Here is a 15,816-nt window from a genome sequence, read left to right as displayed (position 1 = left end):
GTGCGAAAAGATGTACGTCGACAACTTGACTTGGGGTCCCGAGACCTACTCACTAGAGTCAGGATTCCGGGTCCCCTTCAGCAAAATCAACGTCTTCGTAGGCTTCATCAGAGGAGCCGCCCCTGGAGGAGCCAGAGGAATCGTCCATGGAGAAGCCGGACCTGGAGGAGCCAGGAGAGCCGGTACTGGAGGAGCCAGAAGAGCCAATTCTGGAGGAGCGAGAGGAGCCGACCTTGGAGAAGCCAGGAGAGCCAGTCATGGAGGAACCAGACCTGGAGGAGCTGGCAGTGGAGGTAAGAATCAAGGAGCCCCGCGTATGGTGGAACAGCCTCATGGGATAACACACCTAGCTAAAGGAGTTCGATGGTCGTACCAGCAAAAAAAGTGTCTATCAGGCTGCTAGTTTTTACAAGTATGTTTATCCATGGAGCATCGTGCGAGTCAGCGATTAACTGCCGGGTCAGGTGGACTCATCCCCACACCCCCCCATCTTCATTGCACCCTTTTCTCACTGCGGTCATGCCGGCTCGGACCGTGCTGTCTTTGCGACCAATCCTCAACTTTTCGTGGGTTTATACTGCATCATCAAATGCTAAGGCATAAAAACAGCTAAGTCATTTTCATGTTTTCCAAAGTTGCCTTGGGAGAGAGGAAAGAAAAGCCAATGCTAAAATTTAATATAATAACATTTAACAATAAAAAATAGAGATACATATAAGACATGTCACTCGTCACCACACATGGTAGAGGGTGAGATGTGTTACTGCCCAACGGCTTCCCAGATCCAGAGGGGGTAGAGATGATGGGTGACGGTGCTGAGAACACTACTAGAGAAAAGTTTACCAGTAGCGCTGTTTTTTTTGCTACCAGTAGCGCGGGAACCAGCGCTACTGCTACGGCGCTACAGCTATTTTGTAGCAGTAGCGCGCTTCTAGACCAGCGCTACTGGTGAGTTCAAGTACTAGTAGCGCGTTTTTAGGACAGCGCTACTGCTAACATTTATGTCTTTTTTTTAATATTTTGGCGTTGTACATGTTTAAATAGATATATCTTTTATACAATAACAACTCATCATGAACTAGTCTGTTTAAATAGCATATTCATTACCACTAGTCATCACCACCAAACAATGTTCGTCAATGAGACATCATATATATAACAAGTTGGTCACTAGTCATAATCACAACTCCTCATCCTCCTCATAAACTCTAACACATTATAGCACATAATAACACATTCTACCTAGGACCTACTCCTCTCATAGGACCTACTCTACCCTCTCTTAGGTAAAATATCATAAAACAAGATAGGCATTGACTCTTCATTAAGGAAACTGAACTCTCCATAATGAAGAATGGAGATCATCATGTCTCCAAGTCTTGGCCTATGCATAATGTTGCTTCCAAGTAGCTCTCTACGATGGTTGAAACATTTTTTCCAATCTTTTATTATCATGGCTTCCTCGCTTTTAGAAATCCGGTATGGATAAGAGTGATGTGGATACTGTGGCTGACCTGGCCGTGGTGGCCGTAAGCTCATAACATTAACGCGACCTCTTGGCAACATCAGATGAGGCACACAATCCATCGGGATTTTCTGTTCAAAAACATAGTAATAACTTTGCAGTTAGCAATGTAGTTTAGTTTTAGAAAAATTTATGCAAAAGATGCACGGATGTTGTAATAGTACAAAATCTTACCATGATATCTCCATTGATGTTACCGTCGCACACAACGTGCACTAGTGGCACATATGGACCATAATTTTGAGGAATTCGATAATAGCTACTGTAATTCTCAAGATCAGTAAAAAATGTGATCACACCATCTTTCTCCTTATAAGTTAATTGTGCTTCATCATTGTAGTAGTAGGTTCTGTCTACCATCTTCCGTACATTTTTTGAAGAATGAAAATAAGCTGTCAATGGAAATAAACTGTCAAATATTCTGAAATAAACAATATAAATTACTTAGTAAATATGTTTAAAAAACTCACACAGAGGTAGAACTGGAAGCGTGTCAACAAGGACCCACATGGTAATATCATTTTCGTCAATGTCAGGATCACCAAGATCGAAGGTGAGAAGCATACCCTCATGAAAATCAGACGCCTTGGAAAGGGCTTCCCAATTGGGGCAACCAAAATTGGATGAGTTCACAGAATTGTATAGTTTTACAGCAAAATCATAACCATGATGGGTCCTTAGTTGAATTATCGTTGTCTCCGTGCTTTCATGTTCTTCAAACTCCATCTTCTCCAAGACATAGTGTCTTGCATGGCATGGGATAAGCTAGTCGAATTGTAAAAAACGGAAATTACACGTTGAAGAAGCAGAGAAGTCATGCAAAAATAACAAAAAACACTTGTCATCTTTGCGTACCGTATCAACATCGAAGGTCTCTTGGAGCTTGATGCTGAAGCGCCGACCTTCTACCAGGTGAGGCCTGTCGCGTATACCGCGCTTATCTTCGCAGTAAACGCACATAGCGAATTCTCTTTCGTCGTCAGACATTTTCTAATAGGTAATTAATAATCCATCATCGAATACATATTTAGTAGTTTGTAGCAAATATCATCATATAACAACTAAAACACCTAAAATTTGTAGTTTGTAGTAGTTTGTAGCAAAGATCATCATATAACAACTAAAACACCTTTGTAGTTTGTAGTAGTTTGTAGCAAAGATCATCATATAATCCATCATGAATACATATATAGTAGTTTGTAGCACAAACCGCGCTCATCTTTTGCATTCAATAAGCAAATAACTAATAGGTAATTAATAAGCCACCATCGAATACATATATAGTAGTTTGTAGCAAAGATCATCATATAATATCACTAATACATCTCGAATAATAGCTCCTCTAGGTTCAGTGTGCCGCGGTGGACACCCAAAGAGAAGGAACCATCACCGGATCATAGCTCCGGTGAGATCCCCAAAGAAACTGTCAGGTATTGGAGAACCGGCCGTTCGCCAACTCAACCAAGTAGCGCTGGACGTGTGCATTCTCCTCCATGACACGGTGTTGCACCACCTGCGCGGGGGACTCAAGCCTCTCCACCGATGCAGGCCCACGTGACCGCCACCAAAGAAGCTCCGGGTCGACGACGGGCTGGCTCCTCACTAAGCTGCACTCACCAGAAGGTAGCACAACCCAGTACCAGCCCGACGGAGCCCAGTCCCGGACATGGCCCCTCAGCTCAACCAGGAGTCCTCCGCCGAGTCGACGACGAGGATGCGGGATAGGCATCGTCGACGTCGAGAACAAAATGCTTAATTATGAAAACAAAATTAACAAACATTTAGCAAAATTTGGCATGACCTTACTAAAAACAGGACATATCGAGCGCCTGAAATTTGCTAGATCATAAACGAATTGACATTTCTGGCAAAACATAGGCCACTCGGAAAAATATGACATGTCCAAAATGTGACATGTTCAAAACATGATATGTCCACTGCAAGTTTGCATATAACAGGAAAAATTGCTTTAACTAAAAAAAATAACAACAATTGCTTTAACTAAAAAAATACCTAGAATTCTGTTAACTACACCTAAAACAACTAAACACCTAAATTCTGTTAACTACACCTAAAACAACTAAAACACCTAAAATTCTGTTAACTACACCTAAAACAACTAAAACACCTAAAACTCTTTTAAATACACTTAAAACACCTAAATTCTATTAACTACACCTAATTAAAAACCTAGCTAATTTTTTGTCCTAACTTTAAAACCTAGCTAAATTTAAAAACCTAGGGTTCATACGAATTAACTAGGGTTCATACCTAATCTGTCCTAGCAAGGGTTCAATCATAACCTACATTACTCTAATAACCTACATTTTTTCAACTACATAGGATTCAAAATAACTACTCTAATAACTATAACTAGGGAGGGAGGGAGGAGGAGGAAGGAGGGAGGAGTACCTATCGGTGGAGGAGGGCCGGCGCGGGGGCCGGGGCGGCGGGCGGAGGAGGAGGCCGACGCAGGGGAGCTGGGCAGCCGGCGAGGAGGAGGGCCGGCGCGGGGGAGCTGGGCGGCCGGCGGGGAGGAGGTCGACGCAGGGAAGCTGGGCGGCAGGCGGGGAGGAGGGCCGGCGCGGGGGAGCTGGGCGGCCGGCGGGGAGGAGGGCCGACGCAAGGAGGAGGGCCGGCGCAGGGGACGGCAGTGTGCGGGGGTCGACGGCGGCGCAGGGGGGTGAGGGAGGAGTGCGCGCGGAGTGTGAGTGAGAGATGAGGCCGGGCCGGGGGGCGCGCGGGCCGGGGGAGGTAGTGTGCTTAACAACAGCGCGGGCAACGGGCCAGCGCTACTGCTAAGCCCACTAGCTGTAGCGCTGGTTGAGCGAAAAGCGTTGCTAATATTTACTGATCAGGGGTGTGGTGTTTTACACTTAGCAGTAATGTGGGGCTAGATAACAGACGCTGCTGCTAACAGTTACCAGTAGCGCTCTTTCTAGACAGTGCTACTACTAACTTCTAGTAGCGTGGGGTCATAAACCAACACTACTGGTAAACTTCTATCTATAAGCGGTTTTCTAGTAGTGGAAGGAAAGGGTTTGGGGGTGGGATGTGAGCCGTTCTGCCGATTTTGGAGATACGACTTCGTTCTACATATCTGGCGAATATGCCGTTTCAGATAACGAGTGGGTTCGGTTTCACATGATTACCCGAACCAAACACACCCTAGCTGGTTTGGCACGTGAACTGAGAATAGCACATATGGTTTTGATTGTTTGTGGTGAAACTAGGCTAGCCCATTGGAGTTTAAATTCTAGACTTGATACTGCTGCTCGCACTTTCCTTAATTTATTATAGCATTTTGGGCGATGTTCATTCAGAAGGGGACATTTCCATCGACTATAATGGTGGTGACATCGGCAATATTAATATGTTGTGACGGCTCAATATTTCGACGGTGCTCATAACGATAAGGTGTGTGTGTGCGCGCGCGTGTGCGTGCGTACGTGCTTTGATTGTGTGTGCATTGTATTGTGTTAAATTAAAAAAAAAGTCAACGATGACCTGATAAAATCTCAAGATGATATGTCGGCTCAGTCTCTTGCAGGTGCTTATAAGGATAGGGGGTGTGTGTGAGTATATATGAGCGTGTGTACTTTGTTAAAAAAATACTGGTCTGGCCCGTGGAGTTGACGGCCGAAGGACTGAGCTCGGGTTCGGTCCCAGTGTGGTGGGGTGGGAAGCTCGGCTTAGCCGCACCGGCTCCGGCCCAAACCGACCGACCACTCCAAACCCTCGAATCCAAGCCGCCTCCGCCTCCGCCTCCCCGCGGATCTCCCATCCATCCATGGCCGCCGCCGCCCCGGCCCGCAGGCTGCTCCTGCGCCTGCGCCTCCCCCTCCCCCTCTGCGACCCGCCGCCGGCCCCCGTCCCGCTCCTCCCCCACCTGCTGACGCCGCACCTCCACCCGCAGCCACCGCCGCCGGCGCCTCCGCTCCCGGACCCGAAGCTCCGGGACCTCCTCTTCGCCTTCCACCCCGCCGTGCACCTATACCCGTCCCTCGTCGACGTCCCGAGAGGAGGGCCAGGCGACTGCGACGCGCGCGAGGACGTAGGGGAGGCCAAGGAGCCGGAGGTGTGGGCGGACAGCGTCAAGAAGAAGCGCAAGCGCAAGATGAACAAGCACAAGCTCCGCAAGCTCCGGAAGCGCCTCCGCCGCCAGACCTGAGCCGCCGCCGCACGTGGATCCCGGTGAACACCCGACGCCCCGCGCACTAGTTTCAGCATTTTGAATTTTACTTGATTTCATGATCCATACATGAAGTGGGAGAGGGGGAATGATGTGAAGTGAAAAATGCTCCGTGTAATGCCTGATCCATATGATCACTGTTTGTAGCACATTTTACATGTTTAGATGATCTTGGCACGGCTCCGCTTCCGCGAGATAACAGATTGTTGCACATCCAGTGTACTCCTATTAATCGATGAGATGCTGTGCACAGCCCCAAAAGTCTAGATGGCTGCATTTTTCATACTTGATGACTGCTCTGTTAGAATGTGTGACCTTGTTTTCAATATTGTTATGTGGCGCTATAGGAGATATGCAGATAGATAGATGCTGTCATTGATAGTTCCAGGCTGAAACCAGATCAAATGTCTTCCTCCCTAGTCAAAAGATGCACTAATACACATGGACCTTTGGGGCTATGCGAAATAGTCTTTGCACCTCACGGAACAGCAACACGTGTAGAAGTCGCTGTATCTTACAGTAAACAGTAACACAACGTGGCACACACGCACGCGCACGCACGGACAAACTATTCACACTTTCTTCATGTATACTTTGTCCAATTGCCTACTTTGATCAATACTATTACCCACGGAACCATGGAAAACAAATGGAGTCATGTTCTGCCCTATCGGTGGGCTAGAGTTTCCATATCTATAACCAGTGGTGTCAGCCATGATTTTAACAGCAAAATGTTTGTACCAGTGGGGTTTCTGGTCTCATCCCAATCAATTGGATCAAAGTCATGTCATTTCGACAGTACAAAGTTGCTTGTACCCATGGGTTACTTGCGTATCAAACTACTGATGTGTCAACCATAAACCTTATTTCTAGATATACAGGCACAGAAATATGTAGTGTCCGTTGTAGAATCATGCGTTCACAGTAGGCCCTGAGGGATTTAGTTGCCTGCATTCCATAATGTCGTACGAGTAGTTTGATCTGAGCATGTAGGACCTATACTGTTTCGCAAACTAATGGATACTTTTGTTTTATAGTAGGCTTGAGGATTGTGATTGCAAGGAGGTTCTCCGGTGCCGCTGCCACACCGGTTTCAAGCTGATGGTTTCTTCCAGTTATTTTGGTTTGGTTATAGGAGTAGCAGTTCTGGTACCAACAAAGCAATTGCTGCGACTGGGCACGACGTACCTACAAACACTGTAATGACAAGGAGCCAGGAACGGGCTGTTTCATGTCTGGATTTCTGGCAAATAAAGCTTCAAATGCCCGTCTAACTCATTTGTACTGTTCTTTCCCCGGATCAATGCTATAGCCTGAGTATGCTCGTGCCAGAAGAATTTTGTCTTAAATAGTTCATGAGTTGCCCTGAATTTGTGTATGCTACATTCCCAATTTTGCTTCATTGGCTGGTTCACGAATAGTTACCAGCGGTCAACCCCTTTTGCAAACCATACCTGGCTTTCAAATTTAGCATTTCAGATAGCATGGCCTGAAATTTATTTGTACTCCGTATATCATTTGCATGGTGACTGTTAAGAGTGGAATGTTAAGATGTGATTTATATTTCGGGGGTTGTTTCCTTGATCTTGTACATACTCCATGCCAACAGCACATGGTAGGATCATGTGAACTTAAACAACAAGATGTTCTAATACGCTCACACATTCTGGTTTTTGTAATGGCATTGCAACTCCTTCCTTAAAGATCACAAGATGTTAATACCCACATGAGAATTCAGCTGTGATTTCCTTGCTGGTTTGTGGATGAGCTCTCAGTTCAGTGGTCAGAATGCGGTGCCGCCTCCTAGCCGGCACGGGTTCAAACCTCGGTTCTAACACGGGTCTCACATTTCATTCTAAATTAAAAAAATATGGTTACAGGTCTAGTTTATTTGGTTCCTTAAAAAAAACTTGCTGACTTTTGCTCAGCAGGTGACATTGCTCAATGGTTTTGACAATATTTGAGCACATTACAAATCAATATCACATCACAAATCATTGTCCATGAAAGACTACAAAGAAATGAAGGATTCAAGGAGCTGCTTCGGGTGAGAATGACATTTACATCGACCCCAAACTCGCCAACAAAGCATCTAAATCGATAAGCTGGTTTTGCTGTTTATTCACCTAAAGTCCAATAAATAGGGAGTTACATCATTGCGTGTCGAACGCATCTATTAGTTGCTGAATAACACCATTTATCGCCAGATGGGCCCAAAGGCACCGCTCATATTTCTTGGCTGAAGTATTGTAGATGCCTCTCTAAGACGAGGCATTGCGGAGGCTGGCGTAGGAATGCGCCGAATATTCGACACAGCAGTTGGATAAATCCTCAGAAGTATCGAATCGGACCGTCCAGGCTGCCAGAGGCAAACTGCAGATATCAAAATAACCACACGGTAAGACAGAACCTACTGAGAACGGATACCTCCGAAACAAGGTTCCAGCAAATTGAGGCATGAACTGCATTACCTGCTGTACAATGGGATTTGTTGATGTCGTGAATTCCTCCGTCATCCCTTCCCAAACTATCTTTCCCTCATGGAGAAACAACAACCTGAACATGAAAAAACATGGTCGGCTCAGCCTAACAATTAACAAACAAAAAGTTCCAAAGCACAGAGGAACCAAACAATTCCTGCCAGTACCTATCAACAGCTCTTCTTATTGTGCTATGCTGATGAGTGACAACCGCATACGATGCTATCTTTCCCGGCTTACCCATAGCATCTTTCCCTGTCACGTGCATGGAACGTATAAGGTCTTCAACAACAGTGGATGCTATAGGGTCAAGCCCAGCTGTTGGCTCATCATATAAAAGAGCCTGACAGAAGAAAGAAAATTGACTATAAGTTCACAAAGACAATTAAAAAGCAAGCTAAGCTGTCCGATCTCCTGGTATTTCAGAAATGCTTCCGGTGATTCAGTAATAATAATGAGTGAAATGATGAGATTAGCTTACAACTGATAGGGCATACCTCTGGCTCTATTGTTTCTTTTGTGTCATCATTTATTATTGAACGAGCAAGGGCTACACGCTTTTTCATGCCTCCGGATAATTCAGATGGCATTCGCTCCTCGACACCCTGCACACATTACATGATAATCTGCATTACAATCAAGTACTAGCAGGAAACTAATGCTCTTCTGGTCCTATCAAAGCTAATAACAATAATCTAGAATACTTCAACTATGTTTTCTCTGAAATACACAGAAAACAGAGATATCATATACTTACTCGAGTAAAAGGTTAACTTACGTAAGATAAAAGCTTAACTTACTTTTAGGCCTACCGCAGCCAATGTTTCCGTCACTAGTTCACCTATTTGCTCCTCAGACAACTTGGAGTTTTCATATCTAAAAGCAAAGACCAGAGGAAATAGAAATCAGATCAATCTTGAAAACTAAGTACGCAGATCAATCTTGAAAACTAAGTACGCTCAAGGAAACAGGAAAGGAAGTTCCTTACAAAAGAAATCCAACGTTTTCACGAACATTGAGAGAATCAAACAATGCCGCACTTTGAAATACCTGCATGAGGAATTTCACACAAATTTTTCATGAAAATCTGGATGAGAAGAAAATCATGCCGTTCCATTCCACGAATGCATGGATACAATTAGGAAGTATACCAAGCCAATCCGGAGACCTGATATATCCTCATCACTAACTAAGCCTTGTCTTTTCTTTCCGCAGATGAACACCTCGCCCTGCTCATATGTTGCAAAACAGCCATGAATAATGAATGACAATTAGTATCACATCAAAAGTGTACCTCCCCAAAACCATACTAGTAGCAGAGATAAATTGAGAAAATGGGACAACCTTATCAGGGGCTAGAAGGCCCGCCATAACCTTCAAAATAGTTGATTTGCCAGTTCCCGAAGGACCGATTATTCCAACAGCTTCACCATGTCTAATCTACATAATAATGTAAGTATCATTTTGGATCATAGGGGAAATTGCAGAGTAAATGCTAACGCAGCCAAAGAAGCCTCGTAATATAACTTAAACCCATACTAATTAAGATGCAGCTTGACTGCTTTGTAGAGAGTACGAGCAACGTAAGAGAACTAGTGACTAGACTGCCCAAGGTAACAGAAATACAACATGACTCACAGTTCTATATGTATTCACAACGTAAGGGAACTAGTGACCAGCCATAAGATGGATTGGAAAAACATCTAAGGGCATCTCAAACGCGTAATTTGCCATCCAACGCAGTACCCCATCGGTTCGCCGACCCGTCCGGCTGTCTGTTTTCCCGCAAACCAGAAGCAAACTAGGGGGGGGGGGGTTAGCTTTGCGGGAGTCCGGACTGCCACCACGTAGGGCTCCGGCACCCTGGCCCGCTCAAAGCCCCCTCCCTCCACTTTTCTTCCACTCCGCCCTGCTTTGCATCTGCACCCTCCTTGTCCGCCGCCTAGGAATCCTCAGACGTCCGCAGCCCCCACCCACGCGCCTGCCCCCCTTGGACTACGCCGCTGTCCACCCAGGATCCCTCCGCAGCCAGGTACCCTCCGCCCCCTTGCCGACGCCGTCCATGGCAGACACCACGCTTAGCAGGTGTTCGGTCAAATGCTATTGGGCTTATTTTTGAACTTTTTGTTGTTTTCTAGAGTAATTCGATGGTGGGGTACTCGGTGATCGAGGGTGAATTGTTGTGCGATGCCTGGTTGGTCGTATGTGCGGACCTTGTAGGCATGAGGCAAAGGGGTTAGACCTTTTGGCAGCGGGTGCATGCTTCGTTTCACGAGGAAAAGAACTTCGAGCCCTATATGGCATCGATGGTACACTATCTGCAACCCCGTCATGAAGTTTAGCGGTGTGGCTCACCGAGTGGTGACAATGTGGCCATTGGGCTCGTCAACCATCGAGATTGTAAGTTTTGCTTCTTGTTGCTCTTCATGTTGCTTAATTCATTCATTTACTCAATGCTGCTCTACAAGTTTGTATAGTGCTGCCATGTTGTACTACAGGACCGAGGGCAGGCCATTCACGCACGTACATTGTTGGATGAAGCTCAAGGGGCAGTATGTGTGGGACGACCTATGTCGATTCTGACTCGAGTATCGTTGAATTCAAATAACTTGTTAAACATCCAATTATCTTGGATGTAATATTTCCATTTGAACTATTGTTGTACTAGGGATATTCACATGTTATTCATGGATGAATTATGCTATTTTCTATAATTATTTTGAGTGTTGCGGATTTTATTAGAAAAGAAAAACAAGGGCTCCTACAAGGACTCACCTTGAAGCTGACGCCTTGCAGTACATGCTTGTCCCCAAAGGACTTGTGCACATCCCTGCATTCTATAAGAACACCGTGCTCATCACCAATTTGTCTGCTCAAATCCCAGTTCTTAGCCAAGTTCGAACCCTGCAGCGCGATGAAAACAAAGCACCATTCATCAGTGCAAACTCCGTGGTCGCATGGCAACAATTCAACTAAGCTACATCAGGATCCCAGCGTCCTTGCAAGACCGCACCTCGCGCAGGTTCCCTGCATTGCCCAAACCGGGGCTCCTCGTGGCCGACACGACGGCGCCAGCGCCCGCGCGGCACCTCCTCGACGACAGCACGCCTAACCTGCCTAAGCAAGAACATGTGCAAGATATCAGTACCATTGCTCATTTGACAAAAACCAATTCAATCCAATTCAATGAACAGCATAACCGCAGGATTAACTCTTTTTGTGAACCTTGACGCACAATGAACCTAATTCCATTACAAATAGTTTCCCCTTTTTCAGGTGTCGGTGCACAGTTAACCTGATCAATTGCCAATACTACATTCAGCGAGGCAAGCAAGGCATCCATCCATCCGAGAGCCGACAATCCGCCCCGACGAGCCGGCGAATCGGCAGTCCCCCAAGAACGCAATTCGACCATCCAAGAACTACAAGACGCAAAGAGGAAGAGGAAAGATCCAGCCATCCAGGCCGTGGAATTACCTGAACGGGAGGGCGGAGCGGAGGTAGGCGCCGCCGGCGTGGCGCGGGAGGGGGACGCGGCCTACGTGGGCGCCCGCGCACCGAAGCGCGGCGGCGGGGGCGGCGGTCGGCGGCGACGCCATGGTGGCGCTCGGCGGCGGGTGGAGGAGGAAATTGGAGGTGGGTGGAAAATCCTCCTCCTCTCTGGGGGGTGTGGTGTGACGCAACCAAGGCCCACCTCCCGCGTCCGTCAGCGTTAAGCCCGATCACAGCCGTCCGTTGGCGATCCGACGGCTGGGATTCTCCTCCATGCGCGCCCGAAGGATCCCCAAATTACGCGAGGTGGCCGGGCGGCTCGCGAAATCTGCGATGGCGGCGGCGGTGGCGACGGTGCGGTGGCGGGTGCTGGCGGCGTCGGCGGCGCTGCGGCTGGCGCTGGTGGCGTACGGGGAGTGGCAGGACGCGCACCTCGAGGTGCGCTACACGGACGTCGACTACCTCGTCTTCTCCGACGCGGCGGCCGCCGTCGCCGCCGGGGGCTCCCCGTTCGCGCGCGCCACCTACCGCTACTCCCCGCTCCTCGCCTTCCTCCTCCTCCCCAACTCGCTCCTCCACCCCGCATGGGGCAAGCTCCTCTTCTCCGCCGCAGGTAGCCCCCGCCCCCGCCCGCCGCCGCTCGCCTGTTACAGTACTACTATAGTCCCTGTCGAGTTCTCGCGGTGTTGATGCTTTTGCGGTGCAGATTTGCTCGTCGGGTTGTTCATCGACGCCATTCTCGAGCTGCGGGGGGTCCCGGCGAGGACGCGGATCTGGTGCGTGGTGGCCTGGCTGTTCAACCCCTTCACCTTCACCATTGGCACCAGAGGGAACTGCGAGCCCATCGTCTGCGCCGCCATGCTCTGGATCCTCATATGCTTGATGAAGGGTGTAAGCTCTGAATCCTTTTTTTTATGTCTGTTCAGTGATAGCTGCTACCTCTATGAACTAGCTCTGGATATATTGCAGCTGTGTTGATCTGCTGATTCTTACATGTCAAAACTAGGAATATTTCTTTCGAATTTGAGTAGGGATATTATTAGTCTGAAAGTTGCGATGATGTTCTGCAAATTTAGTTTATGTTTACTCTGTCAAGTTATGTTCACCAATCAATCGTCTGTCTGTTGGTTTAGCTTATTTTTGTGTAGTGGAATTTCACCTTTTATGCAAGGGGGATTTAACTTATTGGACCAATGGATTTACAAACAAAAAATTGGCAGACTACATTTTACAAAGTTGCTTATGCAATTAAATACATGATGGTAACTTCTCAGAAGAAGGAAGGTATACCCATAATCCAAGAAAATCGTACTAGATTTATATCACTTTTGCAAAACCACATATACCAAATAATTTGCTTCTTATACATAGTTCTAGTCTACTATGTACCTGTCCGTTGTTTCTCCTTGAAAGTCATTTGTACTTGGTGCCCAACTGCTAAAGTACCTTTGCTTAAGAATTCAGGTTTTCTTTTGATTAATGTCTTAATGGTGTCATCACAGGGTCTTTTGTCCTGTTTCTTCACTTGCTTGACTCGATGTGTTTAGACAGACATTCAGCATAATCTAGTTTGTGAAGTGAAAGCTGTCAGGCAAATGGTTCGCTTGCTTGCAACTTCCCAAATAACTTGCAGATCATTTACTCTGTTGCTTACTTGCATCATAAGTATGGACAGTTTACTAGTATTTGCAGTCACATGTAGTAAGAAGATTAAAAACATAGAATTATTGTTTATAAGTACTCCCTCCGTTCCTAAATATAAGTCTTTGTAGAAATTTCACTAGAAACTAGATACGGATGTATATAGATGCATTTTAAGTGTGGATTCATTCATTTTGCTTCAGAGGGCAGGCCTGGCGCAGTGGTGAAGTCCTCCCCACTTGTGCCAAGAGGTCCTGGGTTCGAACCAGCCTCTCTGCATTGCACTTTGCAGGGGTAAGACTAGGTTCCTATAATCCCTCCCCAGACCCCACCTTGTGTGGGAGCTTCTATGCACTGGGTCTGTCCTTTATTCATTCATTTTGCTTCGTATGTAGTCCACCTAGTGGAATCTCTACAAAGACTTACATTTAGGAACGGAGGGAGTAATTTGCATGGCTATCTTACAGTTTGATTATCTACTGCAGGTAGAGTACTGCAAGCAGCATTCTGGTATGGGCTGATTGTGCACTTCAGAATATACCCAATTATATATGCAATCCCCTTTGTTATAGTCCTTGGCAAGAATTATGCCGGTCCTGCTGGTAGACCTGTCCTTACACAGTGGAGTTCGAAACAACAGTTACAAAGCGATAAAGCCAGGGAAAATGTGGAAGAACCAACATCACTCTTGGCGACTCTATGGAATTTTCTCAGTAGCCTCATAACAAGAGATACCATCCTGTTTGGGTTGTTCTCTGGATCTATGTTCTTTGCTTGGACCGGCGTCTTTTTCTATCTCTATGGGTGGGAGTTTCTAAATGAAGCGCTCCTTTACCACCTCACACGGACTGATCCAAGGCACAATTTCTCGATATACTTCTATCACATATATCTGCACCATCAGCAAGGGTTCTCAAGCATACAGAGGCTGGCTTCGTTCCTGCCGCAGCTGATCGTGCAGTTGGCGCTCATCATACGCTTCTCCAGGGACCTTCCGTTCTGCATGTTCCTCCAGACAGTCGCATTTGTGGCTTTCAACAAGGTGAGACATCTGAAACTTCTTCCTGTTTGTGTCAAACTACTCCGGTACGCTGAAATACTGACAACCGCCACTCCGTCGACGAGCAGGTGATGACAGCGCAGTACTTCGTGTGGTTCTTCTGCCTGCTGCCCCTCATCCTCCCGTGGACCGGCATGAAGCTTAGGTGGAAGGGCCTGGTCTGCGCGCTGGTGTGGATGGGGTCCCAGCTGCACTGGCTGATGTGGGCCTACCTGCTGGAGTTCAAGGGTCGGAACGTCTTCGTGCAGCTCTGGGCCGCAGGCATCGTGTTCCTGGCCGCCAACACCTTCGTCATGATCATGGTGATCAGGCACCACAGGCACACCCCGCTCTTCTCGGCGCCGGCGGGGCCCGGGACCAAGATGGCCGCCAAGAAGGATTAGCCACGTGGCTACTCCGTAGTTTCCTTTCTTTGCCAACTGATGATTGTACGGGTTTTCCGATAAAGAGATGATTGTAACTGTTGCCTTGCCTTAGCATGGAATGGATCTTGCCTGAGTTGCAGCATCCTGTAGCCTTGCTTCCAGGATACAAATGGCAAGCGTACAATAGCAATTCTCTTTTTTAGGTGTTCATCAATAGGAGTTTTCTGTTCACAGGAATTTTGAGATATGACTGGCCAACTGTAATGGGATTTATATTTACTTGAATTCTTGTAATTGCTTCGGCATAGAAAACGTCGTAGTACCTTTGTGTTTTTTTTTCTTTTAAATGTGGGAATTGATTGTCTTGAATTATTACTTGCTTGCATGCTTTTGGTGAATTATGTGATGGTAATTATATCATTAGCTGGTGTTCCAAGATCCAAAGCAGTACTGGTCGAAGTGTGGTACGAATACAAGTCCGTTTGATAGGATTAGTGTAGAGTGGCTACATATAGGATGCTGTTTTTTTTTTTGACGTTCACATCACCTTTATTTAGTCATAATAGGCAGGGATTTCTGCCGAAAGAATCTGTAAAATACAATCTGGGGGATCATGCACCCAGTTCATACTACTATTAGTCTCTAAACGTATAGGATGCTGTTAGGAAGACTGAGCAAGATGACCGCGTGGCCTAATGGATAAGGCGCTCGCCTCCGGAGCGGGAGATTCTGGGTTCGAGTCCCAGCGTGGTCGTTTCTTTTTTAATTTTTATTTATATTTTCCGGCAAACTATTCTCTTTTTTGCATGTTTAGACGTCAGTAATTGAAATGCATTGCTTGTGTGCGTGCATGCGCTTGGTCCAGCGGCTAAAGTGCAAGATCGGATGGCCATTGTGGACCGATCTAGTATATCCAATGGTTGAATTAGTTTGGGTGACGTGACTCAAGTAGAAGGCAGAGAATTTCTCGTAGTGAGGGTTAGCTATTTAGATATAGTAGACTACTACTACTAGGTTGCATGCTTTTGGTAACACAATCAATAAGTGCCGAACGTGCCATA

General features: G+C 46.6%; 3 protein-coding genes and 1 non-coding gene across 4 annotated transcripts; 3 read left to right on the top strand and 1 right to left on the bottom strand.

Annotated features, from left to right (window-relative positions):
- Nucleotides 1–5,206: 5,206 nt before the first annotated feature.
- LOC123113144 (uncharacterized) lies at nt 5,207–7,168 on the top strand. Its single transcript, XM_044534295.1, has 2 exons — nt 5,207–5,719; nt 6,758–7,168. The coding sequence occupies exon 1, from the start codon at nt 5,316–5,318 to the stop codon at nt 5,694–5,696; it is 381 nt and encodes a 126-aa protein (XP_044390230.1). The 5' UTR covers nt 5,207–5,315; the 3' UTR covers nt 5,697–5,719; nt 6,758–7,168.
- A 439-nt stretch (nt 7,169–7,607) lies between these two features.
- On the bottom strand, nt 7,608–11,891 carry LOC123113142 (protein TRIGALACTOSYLDIACYLGLYCEROL 3, chloroplastic). Its single transcript, XM_044534293.1, has 11 exons — nt 11,675–11,891; nt 11,211–11,310; nt 10,973–11,101; nt 9,542–9,637; nt 9,349–9,426; nt 9,186–9,247; nt 8,998–9,073; nt 8,695–8,802; nt 8,365–8,540; nt 8,189–8,273; nt 7,608–8,090 (listed from the first exon to the last, which is right to left on the bottom strand). The coding sequence occupies exons 1-11, from the start codon at nt 11,794–11,796 to the stop codon at nt 8,049–8,051; spliced, it is 1,074 nt and encodes a 357-aa protein (XP_044390228.1). The 5' UTR covers nt 11,797–11,891; the 3' UTR covers nt 7,608–8,048.
- A 36-nt stretch (nt 11,892–11,927) lies between these two features.
- On the top strand, nt 11,928–15,130 carry LOC123113143 (GPI mannosyltransferase 1). Its single transcript, XM_044534294.1, has 4 exons — nt 11,928–12,302; nt 12,396–12,578; nt 13,816–14,372; nt 14,459–15,130. Exons 1-4 carry the CDS (start codon nt 11,963–11,965, stop codon nt 14,771–14,773), a joined length of 1,395 nt encoding a protein of 464 aa, XP_044390229.1. The 5' UTR covers nt 11,928–11,962; the 3' UTR covers nt 14,774–15,130.
- A 306-nt stretch (nt 15,131–15,436) lies between these two features.
- Nucleotides 15,437–15,509, top strand: TRNAR-CCG (transfer RNA arginine (anticodon CCG)). The gene has a single exon. It is a non-coding gene; the product is annotated as a tRNA-Arg (tRNA).
- Nucleotides 15,510–15,816: the final 307 nt, after the last annotated feature.

This window comes from Triticum aestivum, chromosome 5B, assembly GCF_018294505.1.
Source record: "Triticum aestivum cultivar Chinese Spring chromosome 5B, IWGSC CS RefSeq v2.1, whole genome shotgun sequence".
Classification (NCBI taxonomy): Eukaryota; Viridiplantae; Streptophyta; class Magnoliopsida; order Poales; family Poaceae; genus Triticum; species Triticum aestivum.
Note: the sequence above shows the minus strand (reverse complement) of the source record. Positions and strands in the feature narration are given on the sequence as shown.